This window comes from Choloepus didactylus, chromosome 1 (assembly GCF_015220235.1).
Source record: "Choloepus didactylus isolate mChoDid1 chromosome 1, mChoDid1.pri, whole genome shotgun sequence".
NCBI classification, from domain to species: Eukaryota; Metazoa; Chordata; class Mammalia; order Pilosa; family Megalonychidae; genus Choloepus; species Choloepus didactylus.
This window is the reverse complement of record NC_051307.1, coordinates 38098874-38118774: the sequence shown is the minus strand read 5'-3', so window position 1 is coordinate 38118774 and position 19901 is coordinate 38098874. Positions and strand designations below refer to the sequence as shown.

Genomic DNA, 19901 nt, shown 5'->3' with positions numbered 1-19901 from the left:
AACAGACATTTCACAGAAAATAAGCATGTAAAAAGATGCTCAATATCATCAGCCATCAGAGAAATGCAAATTAAAACCACAGTGAAGAATCATTATACATCTATCAGAATGGACACCATAAATAATATGACAACACCAAATGTTGACAAGAATTCAAAGAAACTGGTTCACTCATACTTTGCTGGGCAGACTGTAAAATGGTACAGCCACTCTGGAAAATACTTTGTCAATAGCTTATAAAACTAAATGTGCAATTGCCATATGTCCCAACAATTTGAATTCCAGAGCATTTGTCCAAGAGAAATGAAAAATTATGTTTATGCAAAAACTGGTAAACAAACGTCCGTAGTTATGTTTTAATTCATAATAGCTAAAATCTGGAAAAAGTCCAGATGCCCTCCAGCAAGTTAATAATGAAACAAACTGGGTATATACACACTACTGAATACCACTCTGCAATTAAAAGGGATGAAATATTGATAAATGTAACAACAGTGATGAATCTCCAGAGAATTATGTTGCATGAAAAAGCCAATTCAAACAGGTTATGTACTGTATGATTGCATTTATATAGCATTTTTGAAATGACAATATTTTATAAATGCAAAACAAGTTAGGGGACACCAGGGTTTAGGGATGGCAGGGAGTGGGACAACGTATATGGCTCTAAAAGGGCAACACAAGGGGTGCTTGCATTGATGGACTTGTTCAATATCTTTACTGTGGTGGTAGATACATGACTCAACACGTGATTAAATTATATAGAGCTAAATACACACCCACACAAACTTACACACACATACACACACAAAGAAATGAGCGTATGGGAAAATATAAGAAGGGTGGATTGTACCAATGTCAACATCCTAGTAGTGATATTATATTATACCAAAGTGTCATTTCCATTGGGGAAAACTGAGTAAAGTGTACAATCAAACTCTGTATTATTTCTTAAAATTACACGTGAAATTGTCTAAATAAACATTTCAATAAAAAATGAAATGGTCCAATTTTATTTGATAGAACAGATCATTAATGTTTGAAGAATTATAGTATCTTAACAGTAGAAAGAGACTGACTGAAAAACTTTAACAACAGCTATGCTAAAAATATTTTAAAATATGAGAATGTATTTTAAATATTCATCCCCCCATAATCAAAGTCAATGCCACCGACTACAGCAGTGTCTCCCATTTAAAATTCTTCATGTAACAGGACTTACTTTTATTAACCACTTTCATCTTTAAACAGAATAGTTTGCTTTCTTTAATAGCTCCTCATAAACATCACTGTTCAATGCATTTCAATGAGATTACTTCTTGTTCCTCAATTTTCCTCCTCTTGTCTAACTAAAAATGCATTGGGAGCATTATTATTTATTTGCCTTTTTCTGTATTTATGTAGTTTAATTCCACTTCCAAAACGGGAGTTAATAATGTACATAGATGTCTTGATCTCTGTAACCTGATAGGTGATTAAATACTTCTTAGAGTGGACTGATAATCATACAACTGGTTGGTGGAGGGGGGACAAAAACTTTGTTTCTTTGGGAAAATACTACACAAAACACCTGTTCATTTTATCTAAAAAGTCACAAAATTATGCTTAAGTCCTTATTTGAATTTGTCCCACTGGCTTTTAAAAAATTTAAACTTTTCTCAAAGCGCATGATGGAATTTGAGTGGGTAGAAAGAACATTTTGGATAAAATGTAAATAAGTCTATAAAACGGATCATTTATTCATTTGTTAAAAATGTCAGCAACTTACTACAGAATGGATTTTTGCCATCAGTATCCAAAAACACAGTAGTTCTAAGCGATCTTTCTTCCATTCTTTCTTTTAAAACATCTTTCCATAGCTCCACTTGATAACCTGAGATTTGAGAAACAGAACATTAGAAATTGGTCTTCCATCAAATAGCATAAAAAACTTTCAAATCACTAAAGAATCAATTAATAATAATGTTATCAATTATTATTTTTATTATTTTCCATGTACTTTTATAATACAAAAAGCATTTTTTTCAAATAATATCACAATCAGTTATTTTAATTACAATAACAAACTCAATTTCAGGATTCATAAATAAATCCTGCTCCCTAGAAACCTTATCAGAGACTTTCATACCCCCATATTGCTGCAGTCCATTTACAACTGTTTTTACCACTGTTATAAATTCAGAATTGTGCTCATAACTCTTTGTAGTAAAGTCAGCAGAATAAATTTATTAGATAAAACTAAATAATTGAGCTCAATGAGTACAGCCCTCAATTATCCTGTACATACATAGGTGTATAGTTGCATTATATAGAATAGTAGTATAGATCATATATAATACATATATAGTATATATACTGCACATACATATTAAATGTCAATATATGCATTATATCTACATATGGTGCATGAATATATTTCAGATGCTTCCCATTTCCTGTATTTCTCTGTTCCCACATTGCTACCTTCAAATTAGATATTTGAATATAATAGTAAAAATTCTGAATTGATAATTTAGAAACTAAACTCTTTCTCACTTGCTCCCTTAAGTGGTTTATATATTCAGTCTGGTCACATTGCTCTTATATATATGGCAAAGTCATGGGACCAAAAAATCAATAGCCAATATGAGGTTTGAAGAAATCCTACAAGAAGAAACATCCTACAAGACATTCTGTGCACAGAAACAGTCTATAAGAGATAAATTTGGCAAAGCCCACATAGTGTGTGCCTCTCCTAGAGATTTTCCTTGTATGTTAGTACAAACTCCTGCTGAAGAAAACTGCATGGATAGAGTTTAATTCAGCCTTTGGAATTTCTGCTCATGTCTTCCAGTCCCTGTGTCCTTAGAAATATTTCTGGAAGATCCTGTCATGATAACATTTACATGTTCATGACATGCTTGGGTCTTGTTTTCTCTTTAGAAATCCCTGAACAAACAACATCTCAGAATCCTTCCAGCTCTAACATTCTATTTTTAATGTAGTTCCTTTATTCCTTATAATTTCATGCTGGCAGTCTTGAGTTCTCAGAACCTGCAATACTGAACTGCTTTTACCAAGCTTTTATTATTTACAAGAGATAAGCCATGATTCATGTATACTTGCTGATAGCAAATGAAATGCTAACTATGGTTCACACCTCTTCACTTGCTCAGTGCTGCCAAGAATGCGCAAGTATCTTTAAGAGATAGATGATAGATACTGAGATCCTTTTGTATATCAAGATGTGATGGCTTGAAGCTGTAGGTACCCCAGTGTGCCAGTTTGAATATATTGTGTCACCCAAACGCCATTATCTTTGATGTAATCTTGTGTGGGCAGATGTTGTCAGTGTTGATTAGATAGTAATTCTTTGAGTGCTTCTGTGGAGATGCGCCCCACCCAGCTGTGGGTGATGACTCTGATTGGATAATTTCCATGGAGGTGTTGGCCCGCCCATTGGGTGGGTCTGAATTAAATTACTGGCACACTATATAAGATCAGACAGAAGAAGCGAGCTTGCTACAGCCCAGAGGGACACTTTGAAGAAAGCACAGGAGCTGCAGATGAGAGACATTTTGAAGACAGTCAGTGAAAGCAGACTCTTGCTCCGGAGATGCTAAGAGAGGACAAAACACCCCAAGTGCAACTAAGAGTGACATTTTTGAGGAACTGCAGCCTAGAGAGGACCATCCTGGGAGAAAGCCATTTTGAAACCAGAACTTTGGAGCAGACACCAGCCACGTGCCTTCCCAGCTAACAGAGGTTTTCCGGACACCATTGGCCATCTTCCAGTGAAGGTACCTGATTGCTGATGTGTTACCTTGGACACTTTATGTCCTTAAGACTGTAACTGTGTAACCAAATAAACCCCTTTTATAAAAGCCAATCCATTTCTGGTGTTTTGCATTATGGCAGCATTAGCAAACTAGAACACCCAGAAAAGATGTTTTTTTAATCCATTCCTGTGGGTGTTGACCTATTTTAGGTGGGGCTTTTTGATTAGGTTATTTCAATTGAGATGTGGCCTACTTCATTCAAGGTGGGTCCTAATCTTCTTACTGGAGTCCTTTACAAGAGGATACAATACAGAAAAAAGTCCCAGAGAGGCTAAGAGAGGAAGCCAGTGAAGCCAGATGCTAAAAGCAATGAAACTCAGAAGAGAAGGACCAGCAGGTACAGCCATGTGCCTTGCTATCTGACAGAGGAGCCCAAGCTCGCTGGTAGCTGGTTTTCAGTGAGAAAGCATCCCCTGTTGATGACTTGATTTGGACATTTTTCAAGGCCTCAGAACTGTAAGCTTGTAAGTTAGTAAATACCCATTGTAAAAGTCAACCCATTTCTAGTATCTTGCATTTTGTCAACTTTAACAAATCCAAACAGAACAGGGTCATTATGAGGTCAATGAATTTGCCCACCATATTGAGTAGAGAGAGGCTGTTGAAAAGGTTCACTCAGTAAGTGTCATAAAAATATTTAGTACTGAGTAATCTATTTAAATCTGTTTGTCCTGCATCTCCACAGATAATTTTTTATAAAATGTTAACACAGTAAAAATTAAAGTGTTGTTTAGCTTCCAACAGAAAATACTAACACAATTATGTTATTCACTTTCAAAAAGAATAATAATAATTGTAACAATGTCTCTTACCTAGTCTAGGACATGATTTATTCTTAAAGCCATCACAGTCCACACATGAACCAGTCTTGTAATCTTTGTATGAATGACAAGGAAATGAAATAAAATTGCAGTTTGTTTCCAAAGATGCCATGAACAAGTAAACTGCTCTCTGGTGGTCACATTTAATAAATTCAATCCCTTAAGGGTTAAAATCAAGCAAAGGGATTGTAGATGTATTAAGCTAAGTTAGAGTAAATTATAGAAAAATTAAAGATTAGGTTATACTAAATACTGTGTACCTGAAGAACATTAAATTGTTGGTTATGATGCACAGTTTTACTTCAAAACTAAATAAATGGTACATTGAAAAGCCTAGTATGTTTTATGAGATTTATAATACAACCTTTCTAATGAAATAATTATCACAGTAAAGATACATGATTTCAATAATTTAGCAGTCTCCACAAATACAGTGCTATTATACTTAACAAGGTACAGTCTCTCCATTCTAATTCCACATCCCTAAAATTTCCATACGATGTCAGAGATGACTAAGAAAACTGGTGACATTAAAACTTTACCACATCCATTGCTCTTCCCAACCTCTCACACCTTCCTCCCTTTTTCTAAACTTCTCCATTTACAGTGGCCTATAGCCATGTGTTACTTGACCAGTTGCCACTGTGATTCTAAAAAAATTTCTTGCTATGACTCTGACATGAACCATATCCCACACTTGGAGCATTCACTCAGCTCTCTGTATGTACAGGACAACCAAGGGCCAAGAGTTTATAAATTTATAAGTGCTTTTTATAATACAATGCTGATAGTATATGTTAAATCCTGAGATGAAACTTGTGGTATGCTATACTTGTGTTATGCTATACTGCTCATGCTTCCTCAGTGACTGGTTACTTCTAATGTTTAAGATGATGAACTAAAATGGTTGAAACCACAATAGGATAGGTCTCATCCATAACCAAATGGAATATCTACTGATAACCCTAATGAACTAAATAGGATCAAATTATACCATTGTTCATCAATAACTCTCCTGAATTACAGGCAACGAAGATTAAATCAAGATATTGCCAACAGTTTAAGAAGACAAAGTGAATCAGTTTACTTTTATCATTTCAAAGTATATGAAATTTATTCAAAATGCTTATCAGTATACCTGAAAAAATTGATTTTGGACAGCCAGGTTGTTTTTTTCCACCATTTGGATAAAAATCTATATGTCCCAAGGGCTCCTTAATGCCTAAACCTGAAAAGAAAACCATTCAAGAGTCACAAGGTACATCACCAGATCAGCAACACTTGTATAAAACAATATCTCCTACAAAATCCACTAAAAATGACACTTAACATTTGAATTAAAAATAAAAAAGCTATTAAAAAGTGAATTTTTCTGGTATCAGTTCTTCAAATTAATTCCTTTTGAAAATTATATTTCATTAATTAAATATATTTATCAATCACATAATATGGGCAAATCAGAGCTCTCTTTACTATGAATTCCCAAGTGAAAAAAATAGAGGAAGAATTATATTTCTAGGGGAAATTACAATCTAGTGGTAGAAGACACATAATAAACAAGTAAAAATATGGTATATCAGATATGAAGTGCAGTGGAGTAAAATTACATAGAACAAGGAGACAGAAGGTGCATAGAAAGGATGGTAGATTGCACTTTTAAGTAGGTTGGTTAGGGAAGATTCCACTGAGTAGTGCAAGTTGAGCAAATCCCCAAAGGACATAAGGAAGCAAGCCAAGTGGCCATCTGTGTGAGTTTGCCTAGGTTATCAAAGAAGCCAGTGTGGCTGAAGCCCAGTGTGTAAGAGGAGGCATTGGAGGAAACGAGGCCAAGTCATATAGGACTTTTAGGCCAGTGTGATTTGCTCTCACTCTGTATGATAACTCCTAGGACTTCGTGGTGCTAGATTCATAAAGTGGAAAAAAACTGAAGAATATGCTGCTTCAGCTGAAATAACTTGGGCAGGAGTGAAATGAAAGATATAGCTATGGCTTAAGGGCTTAAATCTATAGATTATTGGGGCACTGGTGGAAGTACAAATTCTCAATCCATCACCAGTATGGGGAACTATCCCAGGGAATTATTAGAATGAAGAAGGCAGCAAGCTTAACAATAATCAGGACTGTAATTAGAAGTCAAACCTTGCTGCCAAAGGAAGATTTCAATGCTTTAGCCTGAGGTACCAGAAATGTCCTACAACATCATGAACTCCCAAGTGGGATTAGAAATAGATTTAATAAAACAAAAATAAATACTTGGCATTAATCCTGACATTAAGGATTAAGAGGCAGCAACTTGATTTAGTTCTGGTATGTATCAAAATAAGTTAACAGCTAGTGAGATGTTAAAGGGGCATAAGAACACTAGATGTGTGTTTTACGAGGAAGGGCATTCAGCTTGTCAGGAAAGACAAAGAACTTAGGTGACTTCTCTAGACCTCCCTAGAATCCAATGAAAGGTATGTGTGATTTGATTGTGACCGTGGTGAGGATGGGCTAGCCAATCTCTCTTTACATCCGTCATCCATTTAGCTTATGGAATCTGAGCAGTGAAAGAGTCTCCTAAGTATGCCGAAAAAGAAGTCCCACAGTTTTGGAGTTCTGTCAAATCTCACATCTGCACTGAACATGAAGCTCTAAGACTAGGGTTTGGTGCACTGAACATGAAGCTCTAAGACCAGGTTTGGTGTCATCGTTTTCTCCAACCTTCCATTAAGGTAGACTCAAACCAAGAAGACTGCTCTGGAATCAGGGGAAGTAAAAGATATTTATTAACTTAAGAGCAGCCCTTGATCAGGCATGTCATTTCCCTTTTATCAGATGGAGGGGGCAGGACAGCTTGGTCTGCTTAGGTCATTCATTCCCTTGGTTCAAAGAAGGACGGGGAGAGCAGATATGACTTTTTAATTTTCTTTTTATTATAAAATATAACACACAAGCAGAAAAGAATATAAAACATAAAGGTATAATTTATTATGTCAAGAAATAGAAAATAGCCAGCTGCTAGTAAGTACCAGTGTGCTGTTACCCAATCAAAAACTTTTCTCTTTCTCCTAAAAGTAACAACCACCCTTTCTTTTAGGAAAATCATTTTTTACCATTCTTTACTTTCTAAGGCTGCCTCTCAAAATAATCCTTTGTTTTGCCTGTTTGGGAAATAAATATAGGTTGATCCATTTGTATGTATTAATTTTTTGCCTGGTTTCTATCAATTATAGGATACTTGTGATATTAATCTCCATGTATAAATAAATGTAGTCCAAATTTTCATTGCTATATAGGATTTCATTGCATAAACATACCACAACTTATTTATGAATTCTCCTACTGGTAGACATTTGCATTGTTTTGAACATTCTTGAACCCATATATTAATTCTTTTGGATACATATCTAGGAGTGGAACTGCTGTGTTATAAGGTATGAATATCTTCAATTAAAGAAAAAAAAAAAAAAAACTATGATGAACAGTTTGCCAAAGTGGTTGTGTCAGTTCATAGTTCTGCCAGCAACATGAGTATTTGTATCATACTACATTCTCTCTAACAAATGGTCCTTTCAGACATTTTAATTTTGGTCCTTCTGGTAGGCATATAGTATTCCACTGGAGGCTTAATTTACATTTTTCTGTTGAGTAGTGACTTTGAGTACCTTTTCACAGGTTTATTACCTATTTGGAATTTCTCCTTTGTAAAATACCTGTGTAAGTCAGTATTTTTTTAACTAGTTTGCCTTTGTCTTGATTATTGACTTATAGTGGGACTTGATATCTTCCTTGTTTTTTTGACTTTTTCATGTTCTTGTATTATTCTTGAAGAAATTCTCAATTTTAATATTATCAGACATTTTAATATTTTCCTTTATGTTTAGGAGTTTTTGTGTACTTTGAAAAATTATTATTCTCTATTGAAATGTGATTGAGATTTAAAAAAGCCTTACCTCGTGAAATGTTTATTATTTTTCTTTTCCTGTTTAGGCATTACACACCATCAGGAAGAACTTTTGTGTTTTATCTGAGTTAGGAGTCTTTTATTATTAAATTTGACTATACAGTTGACTGACCCAGAACCACTTATCAGAAAGAGAATCATTGAAATACTGTGCAGGAATGCCAACTTTGCTATAAATTTAGTTTCTTGACTTTATATTACTTCTTACTGGATTTTTCTCCACCCTTAACACCAACAGCACATTGTCTTCATTACTATCATTTTATAGTAACACTTGATATCTGGAAGAACATACCTTTATACTTTTTTCCTTCTTTAAGTGTGCCTCAGCAATACTTGGTCCTTGGCATTCCATACTAATTCCCATACTAATAACCTTGGAAGGTCATAAAGAAGAAGGAGGAGGAGGAGTACAGGAAGGAACCGCAGGGAGAAGGAGATGAGGAATAAAATGAAATAGAAGGAAGGATTTTAACAAAGATTGCATTGAATCTATAAATCAATATGTGTATTGACATATACATCATACTAAGTTTCATATATGTTGTTTATTTAGGGCTGCTTTAATTAATATCTATAATGTTTCCTCATTTTCTACAAGAGCTCTTCCTCAGTATTGTTAGATTTATTCCAAGGTATTTATATTATTATTATTATTAAAAAATGTATAATTTTAGAATTTTATTTTCTGTTTGTTGCTGTTTATTAGAAGGAGTTGAATTTTGTTTATTTATCATGTATCCAACAAACTGCTTAATTCACTCATGAATTTTAATAAATTATCTGGGCATTCTTTTGTATTATCTATTGTATTATCTAACATACCATCTGATTATGATATTCCTTCTTTTTATGTACTTTATGACTTTCTCCCTTAGTACACTAGCTAAAACCTCCTCTAAAATACTGACTAGGAATGGTAGTAGTAGGCATCCTTGTCCAGTTCCCAATGTCAAAAAACAAGTTTTCCAAAGAAAGTTTCTAAATTGAATCATTAATGTGACATTTTCTATAGGTTTTTGAATAGATCTCTTTTATCAGATTGTGCAACTTTCTTTCTGTTCCTAATTTGCTGACAATGTCTGTCATGAATAAATTCTCCAAAAGATTTTGAAATATTTTTCTCCTTTATTCTTTTAATGAGATGAATTGAGGTAGATTTTTCAATGTTAAACTAAAGTTGATGTTATAGAATTACACAAAATTGATCGTAATTCACCAGCTTTTTAATATTCACTGACTTGATTTCTAACATATTTTATGTTATGTACAGTTTTTACATCTGAGATTATAAGAGGTACTAACAATTTGTCTTCTCAGTATCATCTTTCATGAGCTTTTATTAAATTTACAATGGCCTTTTAAAATACTGTAAACAGTTTCTTTTTTTTATTCTCTGGAAGTGTTTGAGTAACCTGGTCTTATTTTTTCTTTAATTGTTTTCTAGAGAGGAAAAATTGTCTGGAATCTTCTTTGTGAGATAGCTTTAAATTAGGATTTTGATTCTATTAATAAGACTACTCAAATATTTTCTTTCTTCTATTGTCAGTTTTGGTCACTGTTTTTCTTTTTACTAGAATTCGTCTATTTCATAAATATTTAATATTTATTTGCATAAGGTTGTTAATTCTATAGTACTTTAATCATTTTAATATCTTAGTAACTATAATGCTATCCTCTATTTCATTCTTTTTTTTAATTAGAGAAGTTGTTGCATAAAATATATGATTTCCATAAACCACTCTATTATTAACACCTTCCATTGGTGTGGTATATTTGTTACAAAGGATGAAAGCACATTTTTATAATTGTAATACCAATTATAGTCCATTGTTTAACTTAGGGTTCACTGTGTATAGCAGTTCTATGGATTTTTGTTGTTTTTTTTTTTTTTGGTAATTTAAATATCCTACTATGACTATGCAGTTGCCTTTTACAGCAATGTATAAATGTCAATATTGCTGTATATACATTGAAGCCATGTTATGAGTTCTTATCTCTTCCTGGTGATAGTCACTTCATATTTCTACTAATATTTTTGTGATAAAATTTATACCATTTAAGTTAACATAGACTTGACAGTTTTGGAGGGGTAATATTTGCATATCACATTGCATTTGCATATAATATTGTTTGACATCTTTTCAATTTCAAATATATTTCAATAATATATAGTTTGTTTTTGTCTTTTTCATCCACTGTGGCAGCAATAATCTTTTAATCAGATTATTTAGGTCATTTACATTTAATGGTATAATTGAGTTTAATTTTACCATCTTACTACCTACTTTTTATTTGTTTCGCCTTATTTTTATTTTGTATTTCTTTTCTGTTATTCCATTTTTTATCCTTTTTTAGCCTGAAAGTTATATACTCCTTTACTCTTTTCTTCCTGTCTGCCCTAGAGACTCAATTAGTATCATTTAATTATGAACATCAAATGTTGACTGTCACTTTTACCTTCTTTCTGATTCAATTAAAGAACATGGAATGCTTGAACTTTGTTTACCTTCCCTACATTATATGCTATTTTTGTAATGTATTTTACTTTTCTATATATTTCAAGCCTCGTAAAACATGATTAATAATGTTTTATTCTGTCAATGTTAATTTAGAGTTAACTATATTTTACCATTTTCACTGCCTTTCCTGAATATTCACCACCTATGATAATTTTCTTTCTGCCTGAAGAATAAGCTATCTGCTATGACAATTTCAGTTTAGATTTGTCTGAAACACAGTATCTTTATTCCATCTTTATTCCTGAAATATATGAGAATTTGAAGATTAAGTTATTTTCTTTCACCATATTAATATAACTATCTTGTTTCCTGCCTTTCATTATGTTGAGATTTCAGTAGTAAGTCTGATCATTTTTGTCTTTCTTATTTTAAGATTTATGTTTGAAGGTGTTTTTTCCTGCAATTGTTATTATGCCTCTGAATGGAGATTTCTTTTTTTTTCCCTATTGCAATTAATTGGGCATTTTGAAACTGTAGATTGTTCATATTCCTAATCTGTGTGTGAAAATTTTGAGGTAATATCTTTTTTTTTTTACCACTGAAATGGAGAAGGTCAGTTTTTGAATAGAGAGCAGCTCTTTAAATTTATTAATTTAGATTTATGAAAAACAATACATTGTACTGATTTTTCTCATTTCACCGTGACCCTGAGAAAACATCATCATGCACCAGCGTTTAGGAGCCCATTGCATCAAGGCCATTTAATTGTTTTGTGAGCCCAGATTTTCATATCTTGGTTTTTGTTTATGTGAACTTTTTTATTAGAAAAGTTGTGGGTTTACAGAAAAATTATGCATAAAATTCATGGTTCCCATACACCATCCTATTATGAACACCTTCGTTAGAGGGGTACATATGTTACAATTGATTATAGCATATTTTTATTATTGTACTATTAACTATAGTCAATGGTTTACCTTAGTATTCACTGTTTATGTTGTTCAGTTTCAAGGATTTTTTTTAAATTTTTATTCCAGTAACATATATACAACCTAAAATTTCCCCTTTTTACCACATTCAAATATTTAATTCAGTGCTACATTCACAATGTTTGAATAATATCTCTTTAAACATTACTTCTGTTCTATTTTTCTCTCCTTTTATTATGGGATTCTAATGAAAAATGCTGTTGTAGAATATATACCTCTTACATCTCTGTCTTGTGTCCATTCATTTGCATCTTTGCATGACTTTGCTTCATTCTAGAAATTTATTTCTCTCTTACCTTCCAGTTCACACATTCTCTCATCTCTTGTTTCAAATCTTCTGTTACACCCATTCAACAAATGTTATTATGTTACTTTATCGATTAAGAACACCTCTTGGTTATTTATCAAATATAATTATATGCTTGTAATTTCCCATTATTTGTTGAAATTATCAGCCTTGTCTTTTATCTCTTGAATATAATCAGCATAATTTATAGCCAATTTATAACAATTTCAATAACTGAAGCCCTTTGGATCTGTTTGCTTCTTCTGGTTTTCATTCACATTGTCTTATTTCAAACGTGCCTTGTTATTTTTATTAGAGTGCAAGGCATTTATTTAATTTTCTTGTAAAAGTAATTTGAGACAAAAGATGACTTGATCTTCCTACCAAGAGGACTTTTTTTTTTTTTGCTTCTTCAAGGCACCTAGAAGCTCTATCAATCCAGGATTTATTTAAACAAACTCGTTATATTAGATTTTCTGGGTCTCTTAGGTAACAGGAAGCTTGTTACACAGCATATAAAGCTGGTTTATTTCATATTTACCATCTTAGGTCCAATACAACTTATGAGACGTTTTACATACCTCATGAGGGTTTCCAAAGCCCTTCCAAGACTATATGCCTCAGAAAACCCTACATGAGGAAAGCAAACCAAATGACCAGTCACATTCCTAAATTTTTGCTTACTGGATCTTGGCCCAGTAATTCTTCCCTGTCAATTCAGCAACAAGGTTGGCCCAAATTATCAAGTCTACTATTTTTGGAAGCCACATGGCTTCTTTAACACACACGACTAAATAAGGACAAAAATTATTTAGATGTTAAAGATGCATTTGTTGGCTACTTTCCAAAGATAAGTTCTGGCAAGAATGTGCTGACCTCAAGAGTAACATTCAGAAATTTCTTGAGACATTTGAATATGCAGTGCCAAGAATATGTGATCCTCACTTGTGATGGTGATAAAAGATCAACCAAGGGAGGCAGCTATGTGGCATCTAGTGGCAGGTAAGTTCTGATAGACTGAACCATCAAAAAATGTTAGAAGTATAGAACAAGCTTAGATGTTCAATAGGGAGAGCCAAAACTCATGGAAAAAATAATTAAAAATATAAAGACCTAATTCAAAGGCCATTAACAGAATTGCATTCGAGTTTCAGAAAGAATTTAGATAAGGGACCACAGAGTAATTGGCCAGTAGGTGTGTTGTATACAGTATGATAAGCTGATATTACAGTAATAGAGAGAGAGAAGACATCAGAAGTTTGGGGCATCATACCTGTAAAAGGTAGGTAGACTTAGACTCCAAAAAGGACCATAATTAGCATGCAGTCCACTGGCTGCAAACAGGAAGTTGGAAAATTGTTGTCTGTCATTTATGACATTTATGTCTCCCACAAGGGGACTTGGATGGATCACTACAAGGTAAATTCAAGGTAAATGAAAGAAAACTAATTACTAGGGCCAAAGAGAAAGGAAACCTTAGGGAACAAAGAAGAAGGAGTAGTACTGAGTTCAGTTCATCCTGTTCTACGAGCACCCCATAGCTCTCCTTCCCACAGCCATAACACACCTGAATTATCAGTTAGTCAGAATAACATTTTAGTGAAGTACAGACTCTGGAATCAAAAGATATGAGTTTGAATTCTGGCTCTGAACCTCACTGTCCTTTTGACCTTCACCTTTGTTTCCCTATCTATAAAAGGGGGATGATAATGGTTACCTATCTCCTGGGACCTTGTGAGAATTGAGTGATTAATTTGTTTAAGGCACTTAGAACACTGCCTAGTGCACAGGAGGTACTTGCTAAATATTCGTTAGTATTATCAGTTTCAAATCAGGAAAGGGATCAGGGTCATCTAGATTTTTCCCTGAAAGTACCAGTTCAATGTACTCTAGCCAAAACCACCAAAACCTAGTTAAACATTTTCAGGAAGATAATTAAAAGTACAGATGAATTGCTATCCTTCCATTAGGGAAGATTACTCTTTATCTATGCCTGAAATGGTATGGACAGTTCTCACTGATAGACAACAGGAGAGAGAAAATTAGTGGATAGAATAGTAACCTAGATATATCAGGAATATTCAGTTTGGGGTAAAACAAGATCAAAGAAATAAAATTGTGAGCAGCATGGACAGGATGAACATTTTTTATCAAATTAAAAAAATTTAAGATGACATGACATGTTGAAATCTAAAGGAGATAAGCTGATGGCAAAGAGTGCCATTTAACACCACAGGAAATCACTCACCCTAAGAAATATTGCTAGCGGGAAATAAGACCATTATATAATTATATATTATCATCATCCACAAACTCTTTCTCCCCCTATGTTATCCTTCCCCCAGTGTCTATATTTACTTTTATTTTCATATAAGTAAGCAACAAATTCTACATTGTTACCATTGGTATCAGAATGGATGACATCCACAAACGTTGCGTCAGTGTAATCTAATCTGTCATATTGTGGTTTTCCAGAGAATCTTGGCCCAGCAGGATCAAGACCTGAAAAGCAAAAAGGAAAGTATACATCTAATTAATCAAGTCCTACTGCAGTGTTCATTAGATTTCAAGCTTGTGTTATTATTACATTATAAACTAACAAGCCTGTACAATTATATTTGAAAATTTGATCCAAAATTTAACTAAAGACAAAAAAATTGGATGAATAGCAAGTGTTAATCATTATTTGAATAATACTTATTACCAACTTTCAACCTTTATCAAGTTTAGCCACACCAATGATACCTCAACAAAATCTTGTGGATATTTTTATTTGAAGCATTTTTATTTAATAAGTAATTAGCAATAATCTGATATTAATTTTATATTAAATAATAAATAACCACTCATTCTCTTGAGACAAAAAAGGATAACAAATACCATCATAGGTCCTCTCTGTGAATCTGTGCCTTACTAGTAACTACTGGATCTATCTATAGATCTAATTATTTTTAGGCACTGAATGGAAATCTGGGCTGTGGGGTAAAACATATTTATTATTGTCTACAATTCATTCTTCACAAAATTTTCCCACACACACTTAAGGAAAGAAAAATATATTAAAAAGTCCATGGTAGATGGATATTATTGCTGGGGAATTTGAAAGTCTAAATAAAAACTGTAGGCTCATGATCTTCTAGAGAATGTCTAAAAAAGGGGGTGGAGAAAAGGTAAAATTCAACCCCTTGAGCGCATCTATGTAATGGAAGAAACAATTATTTTAAAAAGCTATTTAAAAAAGTAAAATATGTAAGTTTGCTCATCTCAGTCCCTCAATTCTCTATTTTATTTGACCCTTTTGTCTAAATGAGGAAGAAACCTCTCCTTTGCATTAGATTATTCTGATGTGGATCCTCTACATCCCCTGGGCCTTTAAACCCTGATGATTTCTTGGTATATGGTACCACTCAATCCAGATCAATATGTGGATAAACACATATTGCTCATAACATGAAGTAGAATAAAACAAAGTAAAGTAAAATAAAGTAGAATTATCACCAGTTCATATTGAGCTAGTGTGGTGATCGTAAGAGAATTGTCATTGGGTGCCGGAAACTATATGAATGCTCATTCAGCTATTACTCAATTTTTCTCCATGATACATTCATTTAGTAACCTCAGTTTCATATATTTATGATGGAGATAATATTAAAGCTAACCAGAGGAATCGTAAAGTATGCTTAAGGTTTGTAAAGCCTCAAGCAATCTTTACAAGTTATTCACCTCTTTCTCTTCCTTTTGTTTTTTTTTTTTTTTATTTAGCTGAAGACTCTATTACCCTTTATTAACACATGAAATTATCATAAATCTTCTATGGACATAAATCTCATTAAGTTTAAAAAAAAACCAAATTGGTTAAAAAGGAATGTTATCCTTCTGGTTCTAAGTTTACCACCAGTACTAGAGGGAAGTCTGAAAACCCATGTCAGTTTTATTTGGATAGTGAGCTTTCCGAATGCAATAACTCTGTTATGGAAATATGAGAGTAATTGAAATCCAATCCTGAATCTCAGATACCGACTCTTGATTCTCTCTTCTAGAGGTCAAGTAAAATTTATAACAGAATTCAAATACAGCAAAGTTTACAAAAATTAAATTAATGTTTATGAATGTGTTATGCTCTGACTTTCCATTCTTAGTTAATACATAAAGTTTTTAATTAAATAGACCAAAATTTCCTTGGTATTGTTACAATGGTAAGTGTCCTTAAAATTCAGATGAGGCTGAAGAAATGGATCTTTTCCTCCTATTTCATCACGAGTAATTTAAACTCTGTTAAGAACTGAACAAGACATTATGATAATCTAACTAACATTTAAGACTAACATTTGAAAATAATAGAGAAATAAGTAAATGTGTGTGCATAATTTCTGTTATTGCACATGTGAAATTTTAAATAAAGTAAGTTCTGATGCTTAAAAGTATACTAAACCATTAATTCTACCAAAACATTTTACCTGTTATTCTTCCAAGTTGACCTTGAAACATCTTTCCAACAAATCCACTAATGTGAGCTCCTAAGCTCACACCTATGAAATGAAAAGTGTCAAGAGATGCTCCATGCTTCTGCAATTGAAAATGTAATGATTTTCATTACAGGTATTCACAAATTATGTCTCATACAGCAATATTCTAAAACTCATTATTTTTCTGGTTTAATCCATATCTGGGAAACAGGGAAGAAGGCTTTATAATTTCAAAACAACTATGAATTTGCTTAACATTTGCCATAAGATACTTCTTTCTCTTTTCTTCATTTTTAATAATAGCAATAAAAACTGTACTTAAAATTTTAAAAACCTTTATCATCCTATGATGTAATATAGTATATGCAAAATATAATTAGTAAAGCATTTAATGAATAGTAATAATAACCACTTTATATTGGGTGCTTACTTTGTGCCAGCTGCCTTGATAATTGCCTTACAAATATCACATTTAATACTCACAAGTCCTATGAATTATTTATTTTTATATTATTGCCTAAAACGCCCTAATATATTAGCTGCTAAAAAATATGATTCAATAAAACTCCGTTTTACAAAAAAAAACAAGAAACTGGGCTTAGAGGTTAAGGAATTGCCCAAAGTCACATAGGTAATAAGTAAAAAGGATTATTTCAAGCCCCAGTCTGTGGGTTGTTTTAAGACTGGCAAAGTGGAATAATCATCCTCACTCCAAAGATGATAAAATGAGTCTCATGGATTTTAAGTGCTTTCCCCACATCACAAGCTGGAAAGTGATGTGGCCATTTTTTCCAACACCAAGTCTTGTACACTTCTCAGAGTCTCAGCCTCATGGAACCTTTAGGCCCTTCAATGAGGGAGTATTTCTACCACCACTCTCCTGGACCTGGAGTGGGACTGTTGGCAGGCCATGGTGCAGCCCACACAATGACATATCCAACAGCTTGTAGAAAGCTGTGGAGTGATTGGATGAGATTACAAAACTAGACACAGGCTTTCTAGTTACAGGTGATGGTTCCCTTCAGATTTCTCAGATCAGTTCCCAGAAACCTGAGTTTTATGCCACTAATTTCATCCCTTCTCCTTAACATGAAACCTTATCAAGGAAACTAGTATTAGAAATATCTAATACTACACACTACCTAATTGCTCCAAGTCACACAGATGATGAGATGGAATTGGGGTTTGAACCCCTGAAGTCTGATTCAAAACCTGTGATGTAGAGGTTCTCCATCAACCACAGATGATCTAAAACTGGCCTGAACTTATCTGACCCATCCTGAACCCTAAACCTAAACACTAGAGAAAGCAGAATGGTATTGAGATCTCCCGCCAGGGTTGGTGGAAGTAGGCTACTTTTCAAACTGTTTCCCCCTCCATTTCACCAATTGATAATTGATTTACTAAAAATATAAAAATAATACCTTAGAAAAGATATCTAAGAACATGTAATGATTGTATTCTTTTTCTCCTCTGTCACAAAGGATCACTACCTCATCCTAAAGCTATTATAGGTAGTGTTAAAAAAATTCTTAAAAATCTTTAATGCAAAACATATAACTAAGCATTAAAGATGATGTTTTTATATAATGCACATCATGTCAGGGTAGAAAATTATCTATTTAGGGAAACAAAGAAAAATGGCTGTAGACATTAATATATCAAAGCAATAATTCCCAATGCTTAAGCAAAAAAGTAGTTTCTTTATTTTATTACCACCTCATGATAATGCATAACATACTGCATATTTTATAACAGGTATAATGCACAAAATTCTCAGACTTACCAAAAGATTTTGAATATGCTCAGTCAAAGTTATAGCAACTTTTCTGGTGTTTCTAACTGCTCTGTTGTAAAGAAAAGTTGTAGCACCCCGGTTCCAATCTACTACAATTATATTCATGTCTTCTTCATTCAACAAAATCCTTACAAATTTCTGAAGCCATGATGGAGTGGAGCCCGTTGGTCTATATCCATGAATAAGCCAGACTGTTTTATTTTTTATGTTGAAATTAACATTAAGTGAGTTATTCTGCTGAAACAATGGCTCAGCACAGTTTAGGTTGCTCCTTGTATACATCATAAGAATTATATCCATTCTTGGAAGAAACAAATCTCTGAAGGAATCCTTTACACTTAACTGAGAGAATTCAAGGCATGATTTTTTAATCTCTGGAATAAAAAAAGTCAAGCTGAGATCTTGAAAAGTATTGATTCTTGTTGCTGTTGCAAAAATTTGAATTGGACTTGGGGGAGAGGGATGTAATTTCATTAGCATTCCAGCATAATTTATTAAGAGACTACAGTGTATAAAGTAGTACATTGATTATGAAAAGAGACTTTTGCATAAAAGAAATAAAAAATTAGGATGAAGTATGTAAATAAATGTGGTTGATTACAAATTAAGAATTATTTATATCTGTGAAAGATGTCAGAAAAATAATAGAAATAGGTATAACTTAAATCATTACATTGTTAATAAAGAAGCATTATGTATACCAATAAAATCAGGTAAATCGATTATGAACTTTGATAGAAATTTTACAGAAGACTGTTTATATATGGGTAACAAGCATTTGAAAAACTATATCTGACCAGTGATCAAATAAATCAAAAAAAGAAAACCAATAAAATAAGGTATTTTTGCTATCAAATAAAGCAAAATGGAAAAATCCTTCTGATAGCGAGTGTAAATGTAATAAGTATTCATATACATGGATGCTGAGAACATAAATTGATATAAGATTCTCTTGAAATTTTATATACATATACATATATACAAAAAAATTTTTTTAATTTGTTCTTGTTTTTTTATATAATTTACATTTGTGAAATTAAAAATATATATTAAAGGCATTTAATGACATTAATCCATGAAGATATATATTACATATTATAGCACAAAAATTTAAAACATCTTAAATATCATCATGACAGTACTGTCATCCCTGTATGTTTGACCCTCCCCACCCCCATATATCTGTCTTTACTTATTTCTATCTGCCTATCTGTCCTAGAAAGAGCTAGGACAGAATATGAAAGAACTAAACCAAATCAATAGCAATAGTGATTAGTAGGCAGTGAAAAACTGACTGCTTTTTATTTCCCTTCTC

General features: G+C 32.9%; 1 protein-coding gene across 1 annotated transcript in view; it reads right to left on the bottom strand.

Moving 5' to 3' along the window:
* LIPI (lipase I) overlaps positions 1 to 18949 on the bottom strand; it is a 138503-nt gene extending 119554 nt beyond the window's left edge. Inside the window, exons 1-6 of the mRNA XM_037800648.1 lie at positions 18575 to 18949; positions 16780 to 16888; positions 14723 to 14824; positions 5778 to 5867; positions 4631 to 4693; positions 1769 to 1873 (exon numbers count right to left, since the gene is read on the bottom strand). Of these exons, the coding sequence (XP_037656576.1) occupies positions 1769 to 1873; positions 4631 to 4693; positions 5778 to 5867; positions 14723 to 14824; positions 16780 to 16888; positions 18575 to 18886 (781 nt within the window). The 5' untranslated portion in view covers positions 18887 to 18949. The remainder of the gene's footprint in view (positions 1 to 1768; positions 1874 to 4630; positions 4694 to 5777; positions 5868 to 14722; positions 14825 to 16779; positions 16889 to 18574) is intronic.
* Between the last annotated feature and the right edge of the window lie 952 nt (positions 18950 to 19901).